General features: G+C 58.0%; 3 protein-coding genes across 4 annotated transcripts; 1 reads left to right on the top strand and 2 right to left on the bottom strand.

Moving 5' to 3' along the window:
* Positions 1–155: 155 nt before the first annotated feature.
* ART5 (ADP-ribosyltransferase 5) lies at positions 156–5638 on the bottom strand. Of its 2 annotated transcripts, none has more exons than XM_047752047.1 (5): positions 5456–5638; positions 3297–3374; positions 1437–2168; positions 616–648; positions 156–497 (listed from the first exon to the last, which is right to left on the bottom strand). In XM_047752047.1, exons 2-5 carry the CDS (start codon positions 3370–3372, stop codon positions 412–414), a joined length of 927 nt encoding a protein of 308 aa, XP_047608003.1. In that variant the 5' UTR covers positions 3373–3374; positions 5456–5638; the 3' UTR covers positions 156–411. The 2 variants fall into 2 exon arrangements, with proteins under 2 accessions (XP_047608003.1, XP_047608004.1); XM_047752048.1 differs by lacking the exon at positions 5456–5638 and adding an exon at positions 4045–4061.
* Positions 5639–5675: 37 nt separating this feature from the next.
* Positions 5676–18634, top strand: ART1 (ADP-ribosyltransferase 1). The gene is made up of 5 exons (XM_047752046.1): positions 5676–5799; positions 12148–12259; positions 12502–13279; positions 14552–14593; positions 16389–18634. The coding sequence occupies exons 2-5, from the start codon at positions 12197–12199 to the stop codon at positions 16484–16486; spliced, it is 981 nt and encodes a 326-aa protein (XP_047608002.1). The 5' UTR covers positions 5676–5799; positions 12148–12196; the 3' UTR covers positions 16487–18634.
* Positions 17611–23483, bottom strand: CHRNA10 (cholinergic receptor nicotinic alpha 10 subunit). The gene is made up of 5 exons (XM_047752050.1): positions 22373–23483; positions 20778–20923; positions 20213–20367; positions 18928–19460; positions 17611–18260 (listed from the first exon to the last, which is right to left on the bottom strand). Exons 1-5 carry the CDS (start codon positions 22452–22454, stop codon positions 17803–17805), a joined length of 1374 nt encoding a protein of 457 aa, XP_047608006.1. The 5' UTR covers positions 22455–23483; the 3' UTR covers positions 17611–17802.
* Between the last annotated feature and the right edge of the window lie 1732 nt (positions 23484–25215).

Below are 25215 nucleotides of genomic sequence, written 5' to 3'. Positions count from 1 at the left end.
AAGGGCTGCGGGGAGGAACCTCTGTCTGCTGAAGCATCTGGGAGAGGGGTCTGCACCTGGGACCGTGTCCAAAAGTGACTGAGATGTCACCCCGAGTCCCACAAGGCCAGAGCAAGGCAGATGGTCTGGTCTCAGGGAATAAACCAATCATGACATTCGATGTCACCACACTGTGACATTGTTTAATTGAGTGGCCATCACAGCACTGCCCTCATTTGTCCCAGGGAGTCCCCACCACACAGGGAGCTCCCTCCATCCTACTACGGCCTCAGAGCCCCCACCATCCTGGTTGGGAGGTGGCTGCTAGGTCTGGTTCCAAAATGCTCTTGCTTCCCCAGGCTCTTGGAAGGCCCCCTTCTTCATATAAATCTCCCCAGTTTCCAGGACTCCGAAGCGGCAGGCATGGAACCTTCAGAGCCCAGCTCCTAAGAGCTGAAACCCCCAGGCCACGAGCAGAGGGAAGGCCCCCTTGAAGAGGGAGCTGGCCTGCCCTCGGGCTAGAGAAAAAGAAGAGGCGGTGAAGGGCCAGCGGGGGGTGGGGGTGGGGGTCAAAGCAGCGGGGGAGGGAGGGCAGGCGGGGGGGGGGGGGGGGGGGGACGCAGGAGGGAGACTCACGCGGCACCGGCTCACACTCCAGCCTCTTCTTCTCTGCAGCAGACAGACAGCACAGTGGGCTCTCTGCGCAGACAGACCCCCACACCCAAGCTCCCGTCCCCCTCTCACGCCACCTGCCCTTCTCCTAAATGCAAACTTCTGACTTCCCTTCCTCCTCCTCCGTCCAGGAAACCTTCCCAGGCGGTCTCGCCAGCCCTGCTCCCACCGCCCCAGCACTTGGGACCAGTGCCTATGTGTCCCGGCGGCCCCATTACACCCAGGGCCTCGCCAGAGCCAGAGCAGCCGCTGTCTGCTTCCTGCCCTCCTTCACCAGGTCCTTTCGGTCTATTAGATTATGTAGCAGAAAGAACCTTTTGAGAACATTTAAAAAATCATCTGAGGGAGTGGCGCAGCGGAAACGAATCCACAGGGCTGTGGGTTCGATCCCTGGCCTCGCGCATGGGTTAAGGATCTGGCGTTGCCATGAGCTGTGGTGTAGGTCGCAGACGCGGCTCGGATCTGGCGTGGCTGTGGCTGTGGCTGTGGCGTAGGCCAGCGGCTACAGCTCCGATTGGACCCCTAGCCTGGGAACCTCCATAGGCCGTGGGTGTGGCCGTAAAAACAAAAGACAAAAATTAAAAATTAAAAAAAAAAATCATCTGAGAATATTCACAGATCCAGAAAACACAAAACTTCTCCATGCTGGCAGAACCTAAGCCACAGAGAAAAATAACTCCAGCTAACTTTTGCCCTCAACGTCCCCATTAAGCAGGTGGTCTCTGGAAGGCCCTGGGGACCAAAATAAACCAGGGTCCTCCCGCCAGTCGTGCTTCCCGGCTTACCACCCAGGTAGGCACAGTTAAAGTAGCTGCACAGCTGATTCCCGCTGGAGAGCGTCACGAGGTTCTGGGCTCCGTCCTGGGAGAAACTGGTGACGAAGAAGACTTCATGGGGGAGGATGAGCACCTCGCGCTCGTCCGGAAAGACAGACAGGGCCTCGATCGGGGCCCCAAAGCAAGTCCTCAGAGAGAAGAAGGTGGCAGTACCAAATTGGCGGGCTACCACCTCATCCTTGGAGCTGGAGGCAAACTGGCCGAAGCGGACAGAGTCCCCCAGCCTCTTGGGTGCAAAGCGAAGGTTGCTCACGCCTCGGAACACCGTCTCCCCGGGGCCCCTGCTGCAGCCCCCACTGCTCTGCAGCAGCTGCAGGCCCCGGGTCAGGTAGAAATGCAGGGCCTTGAAGGGGAAGCGCGTCATGTAGGACTCCCGGGAGTCGCCGTGCGTGCGCACGGCCCGGTTCAGCTCCCGGTACAAGGTGTTGGAGGAGTTGGTGTAGACCATGATGGCGATCCCGTGCTGGGCTTGGAAGCCGGGAGGCAGGCTGAGCCCCGGGCGCCTGCGCTCCCAGGCCTTCTGGGCTGTCCCCCAGGACTCGCGCAGCTGGGGGTGGCGGGCCATCTCCTCCTCCAGCAGAGGGGCCGCCTTCTCCTCCATCAACTCGGCGCAGCCCACGTAGGCATCATCGAAGGTGTCTGGAGCCAGGCTCAGGAGGGAAACATTCCGGGCCTCTGCAGCTAAGGAAGAGAAGGGACACACAGCAAGCGTGCACACTCAGAGTACTGGACAGAGGTCCTGGTGGCTGGTCAGTTCACTAACACGGAATCTCATTTCTTTTTTTCTTTTCTTTTTTTGTCCTTTTGTCTTTTCTAGGGCCGCTCCCAGGCTAGGGGTCGAATAGGAGCTGTAGCCGCTGCCCTATATACCACAGCCACAGCAACACAGGATCTGAGCTGCGTCTGCGACCTACACCACAGCTCATGGCAACACCAGATCCTTAACCCACTGAGTGAGGCCAGGGACCGAACCCACCACCCCACGGTTCCTAGTCAGATTCGTTCACCACTGAGCCACGACGGGAATGCCCCAGAATCTCATTTCTATGCCCAAATATCTTGGGTATAAAATGTGGCAAGAGCTCATAGGGCTTAATTAACAGGCACTGGAGTCAGACAGACATGGGTTCAAAGACTGGCTTCACCGCCTACTGGGCAAGTCTCTTCACTTTCCTGGGCTTCAGCTTTTCCGCCCATAAACGGAGGCTACTGCAAGCTCACAGGGCTACTGTAAGGACAGCAGACGGGCCCGCACTGGTACACCACCTAAGAGGGTCACTTCACCACTAGAGAGGTCCGTGCACTGGCTGGGACATGGGGCCGGATGACTCCCAGGCACTGTTCGGCGCTGAGACTCAGCATGCACGCGAGGTCAAATGTCTGGCCACCCTCCAGTGACCTGACCCCATGCCCATCACACAGGTGCTCAGACACCACACCGAGTCAGCGTCAGCTCTCCGACTCTGAGGAGACGGTGGGGAGGAGGTCAGGCCCTGGTCTGGGAGGGCTGCAGGAGGGCAGAACACAGGCCACCAGGCAGTGCTGGGAGAAGGGAAGTGAGAGGAGGAAGGTGGAGGGGGTCCCTCGGGAGGGGGGCATGAAGGAAGGAGGATCACAGGAGGACCAGCGGGTGGATTCGCGGGTGCTGGGAGGTGGAATGGGGACTCGAGGGACCCCTGCGGCGATGCAGCTTCCTGAGAGGAAGAGGATTAAGAGGAAACAGCCATCCCAGAGAAGACCCTGGGAGGGACCTTTGAGGAGTCGGGCCCCAACTTTTCCCTTGGAGGCAGCAGACGGTCCCCCAGTTACCTGCCTCGGGGTTCGGAGGCCTGGAGGTGTGGAGACCGACGCAGCTGAGGATGATCAGCAGAGCGGCCAGCATCATTCCTGGGGGAGACTTGAGAGTGAGATCCGGGTGAGGGGAGGACCAGCGGCGGCGGGGACTTGAGGTCCCTGGGCTGCCAGCAAGAGAGTTCAGGGGGCGTGGGCGGGGCCAAGGGCGGGGCTACGCGAGTGGGCGGGGCTTGGGGTTTATCCTCCCCACCTCTAGGGTGCCCCGGTGCCCGGCGCCTTCTGCTAGAGGGTGATAAAACTTTGGTAATTTGTCTCCGCTAGAAGAGCAGAGGGGACAGGGGGCCGGAGGCCGGGGAGGCCGAGAGCAGGAAGGAGCACCAAAGGTTCCTGGCGGCTGGGGCTAAACCCCGCGTGGGCGCTGCTCGCTGCCCTGACCCCGGTGTCTGGAGGATCAAAAGAAAAAGTCCCCTGCTAACTATAGGCCCGCGGCTGTAACCCGACCCCGCTCTTCCCCAAGCACAGCCACAGGCCTGGAGGGAGCGGGGCTGAGCGCCCCAACTCCCCTTCCCACGCACGGCGGGGTCTTTCTCCTGGCCCCTCTTTGTCTCCGAGCCAGACTGGAGGAAGGGACTTGTGAGCTGGGGGTCTCTCCTTCCCCTGGGCCTCTAGACCGCTAGGCCCGAGGAGACTCCGAGGGTCCCGCCCGCGCAGAGGGCACCTCTGGTGCACTTGTTGATTTGCATGCAATTTGCATATGGCCAACCCGTTGGGTCAGGCGCGGTCCAGCATCTGCGCCGGCTCCCAGCGGCTGCTCTTCTCTTTAGCCCTCCTCTCTTTAGTAAGCTTGGCTCACATACAGAGCGTTCCCTCCCGTGTCCTCAGGGTCCAGCCCTGCCCGCTCCCCAGACCCTCTCTCCCTGGAACTCTCAGACTCTCGGGTGACCCCATGTTTATAAACACTAGCTTTGGCCCTCACCTCCCCGGCCTTGCCCATAAATAACCTGGCTCTGGGCTTGGCGCCCACTCAGTGGTAACAGGAGAAGTGGCCAGCCCAGCCGGCAGCCTTGGGAAGAGCTTTCCCGCAGCCTGATCTCTGGGATGGCAGGCTTACTCCCCTGGAGTGGCCAGAGTTCAGGGTCCTGAGAGCCAGGATTTAAGAGATGTCCAGCTCTGAGGCGGGCACAGGAGGTTAGACTCACCCCCAGGACCTCCATCCTGCTCTGGCTCATTAATTCAGCCCCATTCTTACTACCCTAGCCCTTCAGGTTGCCAGCCAAATAAAGAACTCCCCTCAACCAGAATCCTGCTTTCTCCAAAGATCCCTCCTGTGGACCAGAAAGGAAGACAAACTGTGCCCGGGCTTGGGGGGAGGGCAAAGAGGGAGGTGAAAAAAGCAGCATCTCAAAAAACCAAAGTGCCTGGAGGGCCAACACAGCTTCAAGACAGGTTCTTCTGCCCCCTTCCAATGAGACTGGCCTCCCAAAAGCTCTCCAGGGTAAGAAAATTGGGAGTCAGAGTTCCCGTCGTGGCTCAGTGGTTAATGAACCCAATAGTATCCACGAGGATATGGGTTCAATCCCTGGCCTCGCTCAGTGGGTTAAGGATCCAGCGCTGCCGTGAGCTGTGGTGTAGGTCACAGATGCATCTCGGATCTTGCATTGTTGTGGCTGTGGTGTAGGCTGGTGGCTACAGCTCCAATTTGACTCCTAGCCTGGGAACCTCCACATGCCTTGGGTGTGGCCCTAAAATGACAAAAAAAAGAAAGAAAAGAAAAAGAAAACCAGGAGTCATTCTGCCATCTACCATTACTGTGAAAAACAGCATCTCCCTACATATCCTGCCTACCTCTCTCCCTGGAGGCTCCTGAGCATTTACAGTGGCTGGAAGAGAAGATACTGTCTGGGACAAGGAGGCCCGCAGGGGGAGAGCCCCTGGGAACAGATCTGCTGGTATCACGGCTTTGTCCCCTCTCCAGCCTCTGGCTTTGAGGAATTGCTTCTCCCAGCCAGAGGCATGGAGCCCCAAGAAAGACCCAAGGACATGGAGTCACCTCCAGTCCTGGAACGGGAGTCCTGATGGAGGCAGAAATTCCTCCAGGATCCCATGGCCAATCAGTGCTGGAGCTGGGGTTGCTCCCTGCACCTTCGCTGCATCTCCACGCTCTCCATGCTCACCTGAAAGGAACAAAATGTAAGGAGACGCCCGAGGCCAGGGCCGCTGAACGCAGTCCAGACTCAGCAGGGAGGCAGCTGGTGCAGCCTGGGTCCTTGGCTTCTCTCTGGCTTCAGGAGCCCCTTTTTCATGGTAAGAGCACTGGCGCCCAGGAGACTGGGCAGAGGCTAGGGTTCCCAGGCCCTGAGGAGGCCTCCAGAAATAGGCGGGAGGATCATCTTTCCCAGCAGCTGTGCGGCAGCGCAGGAGGGTGGGGGCGCCGGTATAAGAGGGAACCTGCCCGCCGCCGCCCCCGGGGCCGTCGCTGGAGACCACCGCCCGCCGCTCCGGCCCGGACAAAGTCTAGGTAAGGGGCATGCCACCTTCCTCCTGGGCGCTGGGCAGGGAGGGCGGCTCCTTAAGGGGAACGTCGGGATGTTCGTGGTAGAGTCATAGAGTCATTAGGAAAAGTTTCAGGGGACTTTTTATCTTCGTCTATTCAGACCGATATAAGGATATGCCCCCGACTGGGGAGCTTATCGGCCACAAGCATCATTTCTCACAGTTCTGGAGGCTGGACGTCTCAGCTCACGGAGCCGGCACGGCTGGGCGAGGGCCCTCTTTCCTGGTTCGCAGGCAGCTCCTTCCCACCGGGACCTCACACGGTGGAAGGCGCTCGGGAGCTCTGTGGGGTCTCTTCTCGAAGAAGCAAGCCCAGTGGTGAGGGCTCCCGAACTAACGATCCCCCAAGGCCCCACCTTTTAATATTGTCACATCCGGCATTCACGAATGTGGGGGGGCAACACAAACATTCCGATGACTGCACCTCTGATGGACAGGTCTGGGACCCCCAGGGAAGCGCGAGGCTGCTGGGAAATCTGGGGACTTCTGGGGGGGGGATGTGGAGCCCCATCCCCAGTGGGGAGTGTTCTCTGGGGACATTCTGACAGGGAACTGACAAGAGAAGCGCCTTGGGAAGGAGAGGAAGGGACAGAGAGGCAGCCAGGCCGGAAGAGGGGTCCCCAGTGCTCCACGCCTTGGCCTCCCATGTCTCCCCCCCACTGGCCTCCCAGTGCTCCCCCCCATGTCTCCCCAAAGCTAGTCACTAAGCCATCAAAGTACCTGCTCCACTGAGGTCTACACTGTTCTTTGCACTCAGAAAGCCTCTCAGACGTACAGCAAGCATGCCAGCAGGCCTCCTTTGTGCCTGGCTTGGGCTGAGCTCTGGGGACACGGGGTGGGTCATACCTGGTCCCTGCCCTCCAGGATCTCACAGGCCAGGCGGGGAGGAAGGACACGGAAGGGCAGCACAGTGCGACCAGGGCGGTAACAGAGAAAGCACATGGGTGATTTAGGAGCCCAGAGGAGCCAGAGGTCTTCCTGGAGGAGGTGGCTCCTGAGCTAAGCCTTGAGGAGAGGGCAGCAGGAGGAGGCCATCCTGGCAGGGGCCACGTGTGCAGAGCCACACGGAAGGAGGCGGCAGCACCTCACCTGGACCTCGGTGCTGCAGGGCAGAAGCCAAGCAGGGCTGGTGGCGCTCGAGGCTCAAGAGGTGATGGCGGGTCGGGTCACAGATGGCTTCGGATGCCAGTTCGAGGAGGATGAACTCTGTCCTGAGGGGAAAGGAGGAAAGGTTTATATTGTTCTGTGGCTTTTTTTCCTTCTTCTGGATGTGTTTTCATTTATTCCCTCGTAATTTTCATCTCTGTATTTTGAGATATTTCTCCCAGTCAGGTTTATAGCACAGAGAGTTTTTTTTTTCTCTTTTTAGGGCTGCACCCATGGCATATGGAGGTTCCCAGGCTACGGGTCTAATCGGAGCTACGGCTGCCAGCCTACGCCACAGCCACAGCCATGCCAGATCCGAGCCGCATCTGCAACCCACACCGCAGCTCATGGTAATGCCAAATCCGAGCCAAGTCTTCGACCTACACCACAGCCACAGCCATGCCAGATCCAAGCTTCGTCTGTGACCCACACCACAGCTCATGGTAATGACGGATCCAAGCCAAATCTTTGACCTACAGCTCACGGCAACACCGGATACTTAACCCACTGAGTGAGGCCAGGGATCGAACCCACAACCTCACGGTTCCTAGTCAGATCCATTTCCACTGAGCCACGAAGGGAACTCCAAGCACAGAGCACTTTAAAGCAGGAAAGGACCATGGCCAGCCGGGCTTTAGAAAGAGAGCATCAGTTAGCAGGGATGATAGTGGAGGGAAGAGCAGGGAGCAGGTCAGGGCTGACGTGACCCGTAGCGGGATGTGGGGATGCAGGAAAGGAAGGAGCACCTAGGACAGACACCTACTGGGCCCAGCACTAGCTGGCAACGGATTTAGTGTTTGATGAGTGACTGACTGAATGGAGACCCAAGTGGCCATCCTGTGTGACTGAGTGAGTGACAAGGATGGCAGATCACATGACACTCTTCTGAGGGCAAGTCCACTGGAACCTCTGGATGGTTGAATGATGAAGCTAGATGAAGCCCAAAGAGCGATTAATCGTAAGGGCCCCAGGGTATCTGGAGGGACACAAAGCCCAGAAATGAAACGCCTCTAGAAACCCAAGGAGGCGTCTCACTCTGCCTGCTGCTTTGCTCTTCTCTGCCTCTTTCCCTGGGCATCTCATCGCCTCCCTGACTTCAACACACCCACGGCTCTCAAACGTCTTACTGTCCATTCTGCTCCCTCTCGGACGCCTGCCCCTGCACAGTCCACATGCGCCAAACTGAACTCACCGCTTCCCCTCCAATTCTAATCATTCATTCAATGCACTTTTTTCAATTGAGCATCTACTATGTGCTGAGCAAGATGAGCTTTTAGAGCCTACTCTGCTTCTCTGTATGTGCAGCCTAAGCGTGGGCAGCCGAGCGTGGGCCTTGATCTTCCCCTTATCTTATCCCCTAGGTCCCGTCAGACAGCACGTCCAGGAAACTCTCTACGTAGTAGCTCTGTGGCTGCCCTCGCCGCCAAACCCTTAGGCCACAGGCTTCAGAGTCCTCAGTCTGACTTCACAGTCCGCCTCCCCCATCCTAAGCCTCTGCTATCTTTTATTGCTGTGTTTCCGTAGGGCAGTGACGGGGACAGAAATGGGGCAGTGGAGAGGCAGTGAGGGACACAGTTGGCTCTGTGAGTTTCCACGGCATGACAGTTTTGCTGTCAGTGGCGTGCAAATGGGTCTTCAGGTTGACTGTAGACTGGCTGAAGCAAGCTTCGATGGGCAGCTCGGCTTCAGGCTGCCAGTCTGCTTCAGCTGGGCACCTCCTTGGTGCCAGCTGGGTGCAGGTTTGCTCCTTTGGGGTCCAGGCTAAAGGAACGGTTCTAGGCCATCCATGTTCTGATGGTTTCTAACCCAAAGAGGACACCTTCGCTCTTAGTTCAGGTTCCCCTAAAAGCAGACCCAGAGACAAAGACCTGGGTGTAGCGAGCTTATTTGTAAGGTGATTCCTGGAAGTACAGGTGAAGAAGCGGCAAAGTGAGATGGAGAGAAAAGCCGCCTCCTGCCCACCCCCGCACCGTGTGTTAATCAGCCACCATGACCACAGTCCAATCAACAAACCATGACCAACTACTTCCCACCGGGGACCTGCTTCGGAAGAGGGACTCTGACGTCCATCCCTCACTGGAAGTTGTTCCTGGAAATGAACAACTTCCTGCACTTTGGGGCTGCCCTGAGCAAGCTCCTAGGTGATAGAGAAAGTCTTGGACACAGAAATCTATGGAGCACTAAGGGTGGGAGGCTCTCAGATGCTGAAGAACTAGCCACCGCCCCTGTGTGTGGACTTGAAGGTGAGCGGAGGGGCTGTGGGTTGGGGAATGAACAGCGTCGGGTACACTCTCTTTTACACAGCGTCCATCAGGCCTCAGGAAAGACGCTGAGTGGCCCTGCTTGGATTGCGTGTCCATCCATGAGCCAACCACAATGGCCAGGGCACCAGAGCACCAGGGTCGGGTCCTGTGTTCCCGACACGGGAGTGCAGAGAGAGGAAAGGCCATCCTGAGCCCACAGACTAGATTCTCCACAAAGAGAGGCTCTATTACAGAAGCTCAGATGTCTTTGGGGGTTTCCAAGAGACCACGAGAGTTCATGCAGCTTTTCGCTGCTCCATCTCTGCCCATTAGCATTCCGTTCTGGAACAGGGGAGAGGTTTCTCTACACCCCCCTGCAATGCCATGTTCAATCCTACCTACTCCGTATCTCCTCTGGTCAGCTCGTCACTTAAGCCCACTCCTGGTACAGATGCGTTTCTACCAGGCTCCCTGGGCTCTTCTTGCAACGCCCCACAGGCTACCTGAAACTCCTCGCTCCTTCCTACTCCATCTTCACCTCGAAAGAGCGTAAAGAAGCAGGGGTGTGGGTTTTGTTGTCTCTGTTCATAATTTGATCCTCGGCACCTGACATATTACAGATGCTCAAGAATTTTCTGCTGAATAAATGAGTAAGCAGGTTTGGATGGAGAAGAAAAGCAGTTCCGTTTAGGACTTGTTGAATTTGATAAAAACTGCTATTCACCCCATCGCCCAGAGGTCACACCTCAATTTAAACAGTATACTGGGGAGTTCCCGTCGTGGCGCAGTGGTTAACGAATCCGACTAGGAACCATGAGGTTGCGGGTTCGGTCCCTGCCCTTGCTCAGTGGGTTAATGATCCGGCCTTGCCGTGAGCTGTGGTGTAGGTTGCAGACGCGGCTCAGATCCCGTGTTGCTGTGGCTCTGGCGTAGGCCGGTGGCTGCAGCTCCGATTCGACCCCTAGCCTGGGAACCTCCATATGCCACAGAAGCGGCCCAAAGAAATAGCAAAAAGACCAAAAAAAAAAAAAAAAAACCCCAGCATACTGGTAATTAGAGGGTTTTAGATTTGGAGACTGATAAAATTAGAGCCACATAACATACAGCGTCTCAGGGTCAGTGAACTACCAAGACGCAGCCCCCACCAACAGCCAGAGAGATCAGGGAGCAGGGGTGGATGCATAACCACTCTGAAATTTGTGTTCCATTTTTGTCAAGGCGCATATACGAGTTTCCTGAGGAGAAGTTTCAGCTTTCATCAGATCCCCAAAGATAAAGAACCACGGGAGCTCCTCTTGTGTCTCAGAAGGTTAAGAGCCCAACTAGTATCCATGAGGATGCGGGTTCAATCCCTGGCCTTGCTCAGTGGGCTAAGGATCCTGCGCAACTGCAAGCGACAGCGTAGGCTGCAGATGAGGCTCGGATCCCGCGCTGCTGTGACTGTGGTGTAGGCTGCTGCGGCTCTGACTCAACCCTAAGCCTGGGAACTAGTCCGTACAGGCTTCGCACAGACAACTGTGTGTGCATGAACATTTAAATGTTGTATTACTTGCACGTGCATAGGAAAAGGCTCTGAAGGGCACTGCTGCCATGCAAGCAGCAGGCACAGATCACAGCGAGGAGGAGGGTGTGAAGGGACAGGAAGACGGGGACTTGGACTTCCTGTGACTCATTCATACACAACACGCATGGATTACTCCGGAATAGAATAAACAGAAAAAAAGGAAAAAAGAACCACCAACTTGGAAGCTGTTCCAATCTTTTTTTTTCCCTTTCTTCTTCTGTTTAGGGCTGCACCTGTGATACGGGGGTTCCAGGCTAGGGGGTCGAATCGGAGCTGCAGCTGCCGGCCTACACCGCAGCCACAGCAACTCGGGATGCAAGCAGTGTCTGCGACTTACACCACAGCTCATGGCACCGCCAGATCCTTTTTTTTTTTTTTTTGGCATAAAAAGGGCAGCTTCAATTTATTTATTTTTTATATATTACTCAATGAATTTATTACATTTATAATTGTACAATGATCATCACAATCCAATTTTATAACATTCCTGCACTGCCAGATTCTTAACCCACTAAGCCAGGTCAGGGATCGAACCCGCAACCTCATGGATACTAGTTGGGCTCTTAACCCACTGAGCCATGACAGGAACTCCCAAAACGGTTCTAATCTTGACCCAAAGCCAGGGTGCCTTCCTGGAGCCTCCTCGGGCCCCAAGCGTCCCCACCCACCACGAGGTGCAGGAGCTCCCCCTGGGGAAGCAGGGAGCCTCCTTACTCCCCCTACCCGCCCCCTCCTTCCCTCACCTCCTGGAGGGTCTCCATCTGTCCCTGCTTGGAAGCAACTGAGGGCTAAGGGGACGAGGGTTCAGCAGGTGGCACGACCACAGGGAGAGAGGCGGCCCCTCTGGACCCCGGGCCCGGCTCTGAGCCTGTCCCTGGAGTCCTGCTGTGGCCCCACCAGCTGACCGCTCTCGGATCTGCCCTGTTCCAGCCTCGTCCCCAGGAGGGGAAGCCCAGACCGCTCACTGCGGCGGTCAAGCTCCTTCGGGGCCAGCCCCAGGCTTTGCGCCTTGCTCAGGCCGCCACGGCCGCACCAGACAGAACATCCTTCTCTCCACACCCAAGAGCTCCGCCTCCGAGCCCTCTGCCCTGCCACCACGGCCACCCCACTCCTGCCACCACCCCCACGCCCCATCTCTCGACCACTTCCACTCACGGAACCCGTGTTCGCCTCTTCATCCTGCAAGACCTGACTCACATGCCACCTCCTCCAGGAAGTCCCCTGTGTTCCTTCTGGCAAGAAGTGTCCCTGCTCTTTTCTGAGCCTCCGTTTCTAGGTTGTGACGCTGAGCCGAGCCCTGAGTGGCAAAGACGAGGTGTCAGTTCATGTTTATTAAACGGTGCCGTTTCTCACTTTCCAGATGAGGAAACCGAGACCCAAAGAGTACCTCGCCCAGGGTCACCTGTGACATGAAGACCCCTGCCGCCACGTGTCTGCTGCTGGTGACCATGGGCCTTATGGCAGCGCTGCAGGTACAGTCACCCTCTGCTGTCCCCACCCCCCAGCTGCTGGCTTCTCAACGCTGCAGGGTGCTGCCCCCGGGATCGGGGCTCAGGGATCGCTCAGCCCAGAGGACGGCCCCAGGGCCTGGTCTTGGGGAGTCGAACGAGTGGTTCCCCTCCCCTCCCCCTTTCTCAGCTCAGTGGGGGGAAAGCTGGATGACAGGGCCCGTTCTCCTGGGGCCTAACCTCTGTCCTTGCTGCCCCCTCTTCAGGCTCAGAGCCACCCCATCACTCGACGAGACCTCTTCTCTCGAGAAATGCCCCTGGACATGGCCTTGGCCTCCTTCGACGACCAGTATGCGGGCTGCACCACAGCCATGACGGCTGCTCTCCCGGATCTCAACCGCACGGAGTTCCAGGCCAACAGAGTGTACGCGGACGGCTGGGTGCAGGCCAGCAGCCAGTGGCAGGAGCGCCAGGCCTGGGGGCCGGGGTGGGGCGGCAGCCCTTCCCGCCTGCCCCCACCCCCAGGCTTCCGAGAAGAGCATGGGGTGGCCCTCCTGGCTTACACGGCCAACAGTCCCCTGCACAAAGAATTCAACGCGGCCGTGCGCGAGGCGGGCCGCTCCCGGGCCCACTACCTCCACCACTTCTCCTTCAAGACACTGCACTTCCTGCTGACCGAGGCCCTGCAGCTGCTGAGCAGCGGGCAGCGTCCACCGCAGTGCCACCAGGTGTTCCGAGGGGTGCAGGGCCTGCGCTTCCGGCCCGCGGGGCCCGGGGCCACCGTCAGGCTGGGCGGCTTCGCCTCCGCGTCCCTGCAGAACGCCGCGGCCCAGCAGTTTGGGGAAGACACCTTCTTTGGCATCTGGACCTGCCTCGGGGCCCCGATCAAGGGCTACTCCTTCTTCCCCGGGGAGGAGGAGGTGCTGATCCCTCCCTTCGAGACCTTTCAGGTGATCAATGCCAGCAGGCCAGCCCAGGGCCCTGCCCGCATCTACCTGCGGGCCCTGGGCAAGCGGAGCACCTACAACTGCGAGTACATCAAAGGTGAGCGGGGCGCAGGGTGCGGGCCGGCCTGCAGCTGCGCCCGAGGGGGGCTCCCCACCATCTTCAGGGGGCGCAAACAGAGCTATGAACGGCAGTGAGGAGGACCTAGTCCTGCCCCCGGCCCCTCGGCGCCGTCCAACGAGGGGAGACATAGCCTTCTGAGGCAGTTCACCTGCTTCTTGACCCTGGAGGCGCCTACGCTGGAACTGCCCACTTGCCTGCTGGGAGCGGGAAGGAGGTTTCGCGACCAACAGAGGTGTCTTTGGCCATCTGAGGGCCAACAGACTTGGTCAGGCTTTTCTCCCCGCTGGAAGCTGCTGTCAGAAATGAATAAGCAGGAGTTCCCGTTGTCGCTCAGCAGAAACGAACCTGGCTAGTGTCCATGAGGATGAGGGTTTGATCCCCGGCCTCAGTCAGTGGGTTAAGGATCCAATGTTGCTGTGGCTGCAGCTTCAATTAGACCCCCTAGCCTGGGAACCTCCATATGCCGAGGGTGCAGCCCTAAAAAGACAAAAAGAAAGAAAGAAAGAAAGAAATGAGTAGGCACCCCGACCCCAGTTTTCCGAGAGGAGTGTACTGATTTGACGGACCAGAAATCCCGTGCTGTCGGGCGTGCTGGGCAGGGAAAAGGGGGGAGGGGGTGAGACAGCAGCAGGTGCTGTACCACGAAGCTCCAGTTTGGGCTGTTGCAGGTCTCGGATGCTTTCTTGCCCGCCCCGCAAGGACCTGCCAGAGGAGGAATTATGAGGATGGGGCCCTGTGAAGGGGCTCCGGGCTGCTGGTCTTGGCTGAGGGCTGCCCAGGGGTATGCAGGGCCCAGCTTTCATAGTGAGAGCCAGGCTGTTGGCTGGAACCGTGGACCGCACCTAAAGCAGAAGAAGGTCTGGTGTGGCTTCAGGGACTACCTACCCTGGAGCATCAGCAGCACGCATGAGTTGGTGGGGGGTGAGGAAGACACGCAAAGGGCATAAACGAGCCCCTCCCTGGACAAGGCATGGCAGAGGAAGAAATGGGTGTGGCGTGGAGACAAAGTTACAGGCCAAGGGAGCAGGAGAGCCCAGACGACCTTGGAGCTGGGGCCTTTCTGGATCTGCTGCTCACAGGTCAAGTCAAACCCAGGCAACGGATGTCTCATTATAAGGAAGCAGAATCAGGGGAAATGCAGCAGCTTTTCCCAGAGCAAGTCAGGGAAGGTCCACGGGGCTTTGGATGCCGTCCCCTCCCGAAAGGCAGCCACGGAGCCTTTGATTCTCTGCTGTTTCTTCCCTGTAGACAAACAATGCAAGTCTCGCCCCTGCCGTCTGGATAACTCAGGTAAGGGCTGCAGGCATCTGTGGGCTCTGTCTGGGGATGAGCAGGCTGCCCTGGGTTTGGGCCCCCCTCCTGGATGGATGTTCCCCTTAAAAGAAAAACAACCCTCTTGTAATCAAAAAAAGTAAACTCTCTTAGGCAGACACCTGTGGGGTGTGCGCGGGGCAGTGGTCGGCGAGCTAACATACCTGCCCCCTGGCCTGGGGCTGTCCCCTCCCTCACAGGCCGCCACCGATCAGACTCCAGGGAGTTCCAGGCTGCACTGAGGTGACAGAGGGAAGGGCCACTCCCACAAAGTCCCCCTGGGCCTTCTCCTCTTTCCCCTGCAGAACCCTCTCTCTGTCACTGCTGAGGGCTCCCTCAGACCACTGTTCAAGGTCAGGGTCAGTACTGGGGGCTGGACACCTGGGCTATAGTCTAGACTCTGCCCTACTGTCCAAGGTCAAAGTCAGTACTGGGGGTCAAGACACCCGGGCTATAGCCCAGGCTCTGCCCTAACTCTCTGTGAGCACTCATCCCTACTCTGGCCCAGGCTTCTCCCTCTATATAATAAGCATATTGGACTAGATGGTCCCCAAGGCCCCCTCAGCAGTGACTCTTCTCCTCCCTTGAACTTGCTGTGCCAGGGCCTGCCTGAGCCTCCATTTCTCTAGGTAGAAACAAGCTTTCCCAGGGGAACCTACTAGACCAGGCCATTCCTGGGGAAGGGATCACGCCACTCCTCCCTCAGGGCTCTGCGAACAGCGAGCAGGAAGGAGCTGGCCTCTGCTTTGTTCCCAGCCTTCTCCGTGACATGGTACCACTCGGCGCTCCAGCGCATGAACCCTGGCCAGTGTCACAGGTGCCATCATCAGCCCTGTTCCACAGACGTGAGGGAAGGCACAGAGAGGTGAAGCCCCCAGAGCTAGGACCCCACTGTCTGCGGGGTCCAGACAGCCTAGCCCTAGAGCCAAGCTCTGAAGCCCCACACCAGGCCGGCCCCCACCGGCCCAGGCACCATCTCCTTTCATCCTTACTACACGGTCAGGGACTAGAAGGGGGTGTGCCGGGGAGCACGACCCTCCTTACAGAGCAACATGAGACCCAGAGACAGAAGTGACTCGCTCCAAGTGACAGAGTGAGTTAGTGGCAGAGTCAAGGTCTCTGCATTCTGATAATGCAATTTCAAGCACCGGGAAAGGCTAGGGTTCCCGCCCCCTCTCCCCCCATCTGGTCCACCAGCACCTCTCATAGCAGAGTCCGGGCAGAGGAGCAAAGATGGGCACCACCGCTCCCACTCCAAGCTCTGGCCCGTTCCATCCTGCCACGTGGTGCCTCAGGTGGGTCAACGGGAGGCTGGTGGACGGACCTAATGACTCCTGAAAGGGGAGCCGGGGCTCTCCTGGTCTCATCTCTGTTCTCCTTCCTAAATTCTTCCTCTTTGTCTCCCAATGCACTGTGTATCAGCTCACTCTGCTCATTTCTTTTTTTCTTTTTGCCTTTTCTAGGGCCACACCCATGGCATATGGAGGTTCCCAGGCCAGGGGTCTAATTGGAGCTGTAGCTGCCACCCTATGCCACAGCCACAGCAACGCTAGATCCAAGCCATGTCCGCAACCTACACCACAGCTCACAGCAACGCCGGATCCTTAACCCACTGAGCGAGGCCAGGGATCGAACCCGCAACCTCATGGTTCCTGGTCGAATTCATTTCTGCTGCGCCACACTGGCAACCCCCTGCTCATTTCTTTTGACCTTGTGTCCTTCCTTGTACACCATGCTTCACCCCCAAACCTCTCTGCCTCTGTTTTCCCTGCAGCTATGGGTCGGGGCCCCCCTTCTGCACTCTGGTCCCTTCTACTGCTGCTCTGGTTCCTTGTTGGGGGAGCCTTTCCAGAGAGTCCAGGCCTCCTCTGATCTCTACCGAACAGCTCTGCCTGCCGCCCCTGCCCAACGTGAGGACGTCAGGCACATGTGTGCTTTAAGCGCGGCCAAGATCCCTGGTGACTCCACTGGCAGGGAACTCTGGGACATTGGCAGCTGCCAGGCCTGCTGGTGGGGAGAGAAGACCGTGGGGACTGAGCCTCACCCAGGGCCCTGGGAGTAGGGGGCTGAATGCAGGACAGGGAAGAAAAGCACTTGGCCACGGCTCGGTCATGGCTCGTGCCCATGTTACTCAGATGCCTCCCGCGTCCCTCTGGACAGCTCCCACTCGCTCCTCTGGGAGCCGTCTCTGGCCTCCAGCCTGCTGGGTCAAGAGCCCTGCCTCTTGGCTCCCACGGGGCCCTGCATTATTCTCTGTACCGGGCCCATGTCTGTCTGTCTGTCTGTCTCCCAGACCACGAGCACCCTGAGCACAGGGACTGTGTGTAAGGCACAGAGGTGGTACCAGGACACGTTTGGAAGTCAGAGAGCAGCACGTGTCTGGGTGGCTGGTCCCTGAACTGCCCCTCCCTTGGGCCCTTCAAGCTCTCTGGATGTCCCTGTGTGTGAACTGCGTGGCCTGGATCTAAGGCCAGAGCGTAGAGAGCAGGAGAAGAACAGCGAGCTTCAGGTCCTCTGCCAGGCTCTCTATCAAATCCCAGTCATTTTCTTGTCAGCAAAGATGTAACTTCTGCTCTGATGTCCTAAGGTCCTAAGGTCCCTAAGGGGCTGGATCCCCCAACATCCACCATCATGGGCCCTGGGGTAGGAGGACATGGAGGACGAGCTAGGCACACACTTACTTTATTATCAGTTGCGGCTTTGGGGACAAATCCTGTGTGGCCTCCTGCCCTGGAAACTCAACCCGGAATCCTGACTCTCCCAACAGCTTTCCTGAGCCCCTAGGCAGGGACTGGCAAGACCAACTCCCTGGAACAGCAGCCCCGGGGAAGGGAGAGAAGGAAACCTGGCAGTTCTCTGTCCCACCTGCCCTCTCCCCACGGGAGGCGCTGACACTCAGAGCCCAAGTTCGGTCCCATCCCTCCAGGACTGCACTTTGATCAGGACCCTTCTTAGAGTTCCTCCTCCGTGGGAATCAGGGGAGCAGCAAGCTCTGGATTTCCCTGCGAGGTGAGGGCAGGGACAAGAGTACTCCCTCTGTTTGTGAAGTCAGTAGCGCTGGAGAGAGGATGCCCCAGGCCCTGGGCTGGGCCGGGGGGGGGGGGGGGTGCGGTGTGCCTGAAGGCCAATCACCACCAGGCCGTTTCACCCCATCTGGAGGTGCTGTGGCTGCAGCAATCCTCTGGGACTCACAGGGCCTGCACCAGCACCAGAAGGCTCATGACCAGGGCCATGGAGAAGAAGATGCCCAGGAAGAAACGGTCCATCACACGGGCCAAACGCTTCCAGTCCTCATGGCGGCGCTGAGCAGCACGGTGGCTGTGGACGGCGCTGGCAATGGTGGCTACGTGGCGCAGCAGGGCTTCCTGACGGCAAAGGCACCGAGGCTCTGGGCAAGGGCCTGCCAAGGGGCCAGCTCCTGGGTCAGGAGGCTGGGGACTGGGGGATAACTCTGGTGGCCTGGATTGCCCGCAGGGCTCCCCTCGTTCCCGCACACACAGACCCCGTGCCAGGCGTCCCAGGAGGAGGGCCCGTGCCCAGGCTGGCACCGGGCGGGCGCTAGGACCACAGTAGTGCAGGTTCATGATAAGGATGGTGAGCGCAGTGGAGAAGGTGACCAGCGTCATGGTGGCCATATAGTACTTGCCTGTGGGAGAGAGAAGGGGCTGGGGCCCCAAACGAGACCTCGGGGTGGGGGGGGGGGGCTGAGCTCACCCCCACAATGCTCTCCGGACCCTCCGAGCCCCATGGATGGAAGCGGGAAGGAAGGAAGCGCCAAGGCTCCCCACCCCGCATCTCCCCATCGGGTTCTCAGAAGCCACCTGCTCCCTAACTGTCCCCGTCACTTGCAATCCGTGAAAGTCAGGCTCTTAGATAGAACCAGCATGACCTGGGCCGAAGCTACCCTAGAACCGTCCCCAGGGTCTGCAGCGGTGCTTCCCTGAGTTAATAAACGGTCAGATGCTGAGCAGACGGCCCGGCGCACGGCGCACGCTCGGCACATACTGCCTGTTACTGCGACACCTGGGGCGTTGAGCTTCCTCCACCACGTCCCTGAGAAAAGACCAACTCTTTCCATCACCCCTTCGCGCGAGGGGAGAGGCGGTCTCCGCGGAAGAGGCCTCCCTCTTCCCCGCATCTCAGGACGAGGGGCGCCCCCACCAGGACGCGCAGCGAGGCCCCTCAGCGTACACACAGCGGGACACTCCGTCAGGCTCCCGCCACGGCCCGGGCGGAGACCCGCGCGCCTCAGCCCCGGGGTGGGGGACACCCTCCCCGGCCCGTCCCTGCCGCCCCGCGCCCACAGGGCTCACCTATGAGCGGCACGCTCTCGGCTGGCGGCATGCTCTCCGCCAGGAGCAGCTGGAAGACGGTGAGCGCCAGGAGCACGGTGACGCCCAGCGACACCTTCTCGCCCGAGTCGGCGGGCAGGTGGAAGGCGAGCGGGGCGAGCAGCGAGATGAGCACGCAGGGCAGCAGCAGGTTGCACACGTAGGCGGCGGCGCGGCGGCGCAGCAGCAGCGTGAAGGTCACGTCCGGGTAGGGCTCGGAGCAGCAGCCGTAGGTGAGCACCCGCCGCCGGGCCGGCATGCCCAGCACGCGCCACTCCACGTTCTCCACGAAGTCGGCCAGGCTGGCGGCGGCGCCGCGCGGGCGCACGTCCAGCTGGTGCCCGCCGTGCGTCCACGAGCCGAACGTCAGGCCGCAGCGCTGCGCGTCGAACGGGAAGGCCGACACGTCCACGCGGCACGAGCTGCGCGTGATGGCCGGCGCGTCCCAGCGTACGGCGCCGTCGTGCCGCAGGACCACGTTGGTGCTGGCCGAGGCCGCCGCCTGCGCGTCCACCCTGCGGGCAGGGCGTGGGTCCCTGAGGCGCCGCGGCCCCCGCAAGTCCCCGCCAGGCAGTCCCCGCAAGAGGGGCCCCTCGGCGCCTGAGGGCCCAGAGCAGGACTCAGGTCTGGCCCTGAAGTGGCGTGAGGCGCGCGGTGACCTTCCTTGGGCGTCATGTGCAAAGTGCTCTCTTCGAGGGGCGCTGGGGAAAGTCTACATGGCCGTGTGTTGTCCGGGAAAACAGAACTGCCTTAGGTGGCAGAAAGGAACGCTCCAGAAGGCTGAACCCTGGAGGCGGTCCCTAGGCAGGCCCTGGGGGAGCCCGGAGAGACCCCGGCCCGGAAGGGGGGAAGGGGGGCGCGTGTCCTAAAGAGGCTCTTGTGCCCCGGAACCCTCTCTGCCAGAGATACAGAGCTGCCCTGGACCACCCAGAAGGTTCCCAGGGGACATTCAGCCTGGGTTGGCTTGGGGCAGCCTCGAAGGGGCTTGTGAAGTCCTCCAGCAGGCCCGAGCGTGTGGGGGGTGGAGAGGGAGGGAGGGAAGGGGGGAGAGGGAGGGAGGGAAGGGGGGGGAGGGAGAGAGGGAGGAAGCCCTACGGCCTGCACGTTACCTACAATTGCCAAACCTGCCGACCCCTCCCTGACCCCTTAGAAAAATCCTGTGGGGAAGCTGGCTGGGCACTGCCGCGGCCAGGTACCCTGTGGGGATGGACAGCGCGTGCTCACCCAGAGCCAAGGGCAGCTCTGGGGGCGGGCGGGGAAGCAGTACTTGTTATAGAGGACGATGTCCGGCCGCCACACGAGGCTGCTGGGGATGCGGATGGCATCCAGGCCCCCGTAGGCGTCAGGGTCCCACCGTAGGTAGGCATCCGTCCACTCCTGTCGTATCCACAGGTACAGGGTCAGCACCTGGTCCCGCTCATCCTGGTGGAAGGCAGAGTGGGCGGGCGGTGGACACGTGTGTGTGCACACCCTCCCGTGTGTACACCCTCACGTTCGGAGGTCTGGTCAGCACCTGCACGCCTGACCTGCCCCACAGTCCGCTTCCCACCCACGTCTGCTTAGTGACTTTGGCACGTCCTTCTCTTGTCTGGGCCTGAAATTCTTTGGAAGTTCATGCGTGATAATCCCTGCTAGACAGGGATTCGAGTGTGCAAACTATTGGGCACACCGTGGGGAGCCAGCGGTATCCAACGGTTGGTAACTGTTACTACTGCGGCCAATATTAACGCTTGCAGGGAAGACCTGTTTGGAGAATAAGCCTAGCCTCTCAGCCCCCATGCCTTGACCCTGGCAGCAGCACACACCGCAGCTGTGTGACCATCACGACGCACCATGTCGATGATCTGGGACAGTGTCACTTCCAGGGTCACGTTCAGAGCCTGGTCTGTGTCTGCCACAGGTCTCAGGGCACTTGTGTAGTTGGCAAAGAGGTCTCGGAACAGCTTGTGCGCCAGCCTGCCCTCGGCTCCCAAGCACTCTGCGGGACCAGAAGGAAGGGGTGTCCTTTGAGATCCTCATCCAGGGGCCTCTGCTCACACCCTCTGCCCCCACAAGTTGAGCCCCTGCCACCTGCTTCACTGTCTCACAATTGTCTGTGCTTGGTTTCTGTCCCTCTACGTATAGCTCTGGTCCCCCCGGGCTGCCTCTGGGGATGGGTGAGGTGCAGGCTGTGGGGTGAGGAGGTACGGTCTTCTGAAGAGGGCTGTGGGCTTCTTCCCCACCCTCCCTGCCCCTCCTCAAGGACCTGGATGGGCCTGTCCCACCATAAACGCTAGAGGGCCCCAAACGGACCATAAGAACCCCAGCTGTCACCCAGCCAACTGGAATCCTGGGGCCCCAGCCCCTCCAGGCTCTCCAGCCTGTCTCAGCTTTTTCCAGGTGCTTCCGTTGATTTCTTCAAAGCTTCTGGCACTATGGACCCCTCCCTCCTGAAAACACTCTTCCTGGGTTTTTGTGCCACACCCATTGTCCTCGGTCCTTGATTTAAGTGGTATCCCCAGAATCCTGTCTGTGGCCCTCATCTGCTGTTTCCTTCAGCCCACATCTTTCTGCTGAGCTCCAGACTTGAATGTCCTAGAGACACCTTAAACTGTGCCCATATGAACTCACTCCTTGCCCCACGCTCTGGAACCTGCTCCCTGCTCCGCGTTCCCCATTTCAGCAAGCTGCACCCCTCCAGTGACCTCAGCCAGAAGCCTGAGTCACGTCTCCCTTCTGCCCCTTCCCTCTGCAAACCATCCTGTGCCCAAATCCTGTCAGTCATACTGCTGAACATTTTTTTTTTCTTTTTGGCTGCCCTGTGGAATAGGGGGTTCCCAGGCCAGGGAAGGTGCAGCTGAGATCTAAGCCACAGCTGTGGCAAGGCTGGATCCTTAACCCACTTTGCCGAACCGGGGATGGAACCTGTGTCCCAGAGTTCCCAAGAAGCCACCAATCCTGTTGTGCCACAGCAGGAGCCCCAGAAACTTTCTCGAATGCTTCATCTCCTCTCCGGCTCAGCCCGTCCTCCCTCCGTGGACCAGAGCAGCAGCATCTTCTCTGCTCCCCGCCTCAGGTGCCCCTCTCTGACCATGTGCCATGCTTCTGAGAGATCAAGCTTTTAAACCAGCAAATCTGACTACACTGCAGGAGCTGCTTAATCCTGCTTAGTGGCTCTCCACTCCTTTCTCCACTCCTACCGGATAAACCCAAACTCAGCCTGGCATTCAAGGCCTTTTGTTATCTGGCCCCACTGGCTTTTCCAGCCCTACTCTTGGGAGCGCCCACCCCAGCCAGGCAAGCCCCCCCACCCCTCCTCCGCATTCAGCAGATAAATAGAGCTTGTTCCCAGCACAGAAATGCTGAGGGAGCATGTGGAGGAACCTGGGGAGGACACACGAGCAGCAGCAACGCCCAGAGACTAGGGAGGGTTTACTGAGCTTCCTACCTGGAAGGAGTGGGAGCAGCAGCAGGAGGCCCAGGCTGGAGATAGAGAAGCCAAGGCTGAGGTGGTGGCTCCCGGGCCCCATGGTCCTGCCAGAGCAAGAGGAGGGGCAGGCCTCTGGGTGTGAGCCTCCTGGCCTGACCTGTGGCAGCAGCAGGCCCTGGAAGTCAGAAGGAAGACAGATCTCTACTGAGTTCAAGGAGCCTTCAAGGAGCCATGCAGTCCTTCCATGTAGCTGGTCCTCCGGCTCGAACCTGCCCTGGATGTTAGTACCTGGACCTTGGCATCTACTGGTGCCCCGTCTCTGCTGGTCTTTGGCTCCTCTGGCCTCGGCCTGTCCCCCGCCCCCTTCACCCTTCCCTCAGCCTCTATTTCCTTCTGGCTGCCCCTCGGAATCCTTGACCTCTGCCTCTCTGACTCTGGTCTTTCTCTGTCCACTCTCTCTTCCTTTCTCCTCCCTCTCTCCCCTGACTTCCTCCCTGCATCCCCCACACCTGACTCTGGCCGAGCCTGGAGGAGTCTCAGCAGGACAGCCCTGGGCCCTCTGAGGCAAGAGGCACGGGAAGCAGGCCCCGCCCCATTCCCCTTTCATTAGCCGGTCACAGAGCTGGGACCCCTGTGTCCATGGGAACAGAGCAAGGGAAACTGACACCTCAGGGCACTGGGGCCTGAATTATTCAAAATCTGTAAGTTAGCACCCAGGCTCAGCTCATGCCCAGCCTGGAGGGTAGAGAGATGCCACAGTCAAGACCTGTAAGAGATGGGGCTTAAAGGGGGGGCGGGAGGGCCTGGGGGTGGTTACTGTCCTCCCAGCTGTTAGCTTTGCTGCATTCCTGAGGCTCCCTTTAGGCTGTCAGCTCTGCCCTCAATGAAGGACTGAGCACATCCAAGCTAGTGCTTTGTGCCAAACCAGCCCTCTCCCCTTAGCGGGAGTAGTGCCACGCCTCAGGCAGCTCCAGGTGGCCCCACAAAGCACAAGGTGCAGCCCGGATCTTCACCCCGGAGTGCCCACAGCCACCCGTTTCAGCCTCGGTATTCTGCCCACGCCCACACGTGCTGGGCTATGGTACATATGCCGCAGGGGTGGCTCAAGAAAAAGGCAAGAAGACAAAAAAAATAATAATAATAAAAATAATTAAGAATTAAATGAGACAACCTGATAATGCAGGGCAAGCACCTAGTCCATTGTCTGATGCACAGCAATCCACAGTATCCTCCGTGTGGTCTGAGTTAGGATATTCTCAGGAATACACATTTTGATTTGTAAGCCCCAGCCTCTGGCTACTACCCTTCTAACCTCTGTCTCTACGATTTTGACCAGGTTGCCCACATAAGTGGCATCATACAGTATTTGGCTTTTTGTGTCTGGCTTATTATAATGTCCTAAAGTTCATCCACGTTGTAGTGGCATATGGAGGTTCCCAGGCTAGGGTGTCTAATCGAAGCTACAGCTGCTGGCCTACGTCACTGTCACAGAAGCAAGGATCCAAGAGGCGTCTGCGACCTACACCACAGCTCACGACAACACCAGATCCTTAACCCACTGAGTGAGGCCAGGGATCAAAGCTGCAACCTCCTGGTTCCTAGTCGGATTCATTTCTGCTGCACCACAACTTGAGTTCTAGGAGTTCTCTATAGATATTCCGGATATTAATCCCTTATCAGATAATTTGCAAATATCCTCTCCCACTTTCTATGTTGCCTTTTTCTCAGTTGATGTGTTCTTTGAGGGACAAAATTAAAAATTTTTCATGCCATTCAATTTGTCTCTTCCCTTCCTTTCCTTCTTTCCCTTCCTTCCTTCGCCACATGCTTAGCAAGTGGAAGTTCCTGGGCCAAGGATCAAATCCAAGCTGCAGCCGTGACCCGAGCTGCTGCAGAGACAGCTTCAGATCCCTAACCCACTTGGGCCACACTGGGAATTCCTGTCTATTTTTTCTTTTGTTGCCTGTGCCTTTGGTATCATATCCAGGAAATCATTGCCAAATCCAAAGTTGTGAAGATTTTCCCCTACTTTTTAAGAGTTTTATAGTTTTAGGTCTTCCACTTAAAGTCTTTGATCTATTTTTACCTAATTTTTGTATATAGTGTTCGGTGTTGATGAAATGTATAAAAAAGGGGGGTATGTCCATACAAGTGAGTATTACGTCTGTAAGAAGGAATGAAGTGCTGATAAAGGATACAGAAACTAAGCTAAGTGAAAGAAGCCAGCTACAAAAGGTCACATATCACGTGATTCCACATATATGGAATGTGTAGAAGAGGCAAATTTAGAGAGACAGGAAGTAGATTAGTGGCTGCCGAGGTCTGGGAAAGCTGGGGCATGACGGCTGAAGGCTCTGGGGTTTCTTTTCGTGGATGATAAAAATGTGCTGAAAGTGACGGTACGGTAATGGTTGCTCAACTCTGTGAATATAGCTCAACTAATTGTGCACATTAAGTGGGTAACTGGTGTGTGAATTACATCTCAATAAAGCTGTTACCAAAAATACCATAATCATGGAGCTCCCTGGTGGCCTTGTGGTGAAGGATTCAGTGTGGTCACTGCTGTGGTTCAGGTTCATTCCTGGCCCAGGAACTTCTGCATGCCATGGGTTCAGCCAAAAAACCAAAAACCAAAAGAAAACACAAAATTGAAATATGATTTAAGAAATAAATAAGGATTGAAAAATGAAAGAATAAGAGGACTATCAAAAATGAGCAGGTAGGGAGTTCGCTTGTGGCAGAGTGGGTTAGGCCTAATGGCCTGGGTCGCTGTTGTGGCACAGGTTTGATCCCTGGCCTGGGAACTTCCTCATGCTGCAAGTGCAGCCAAAGAAAAAGAAAAAAGAAGAAATGAGCAGGTA

Source organism: Phacochoerus africanus, chromosome 11 (genome assembly GCF_016906955.1).
Source record: "Phacochoerus africanus isolate WHEZ1 chromosome 11, ROS_Pafr_v1, whole genome shotgun sequence".
NCBI lineage: Eukaryota > Metazoa > Chordata > Mammalia > Artiodactyla > Suidae > Phacochoerus > Phacochoerus africanus.
The sequence above is the reverse complement of the archived record's forward strand: the minus strand, read 5'-3'. Positions and strand labels throughout refer to the sequence as shown.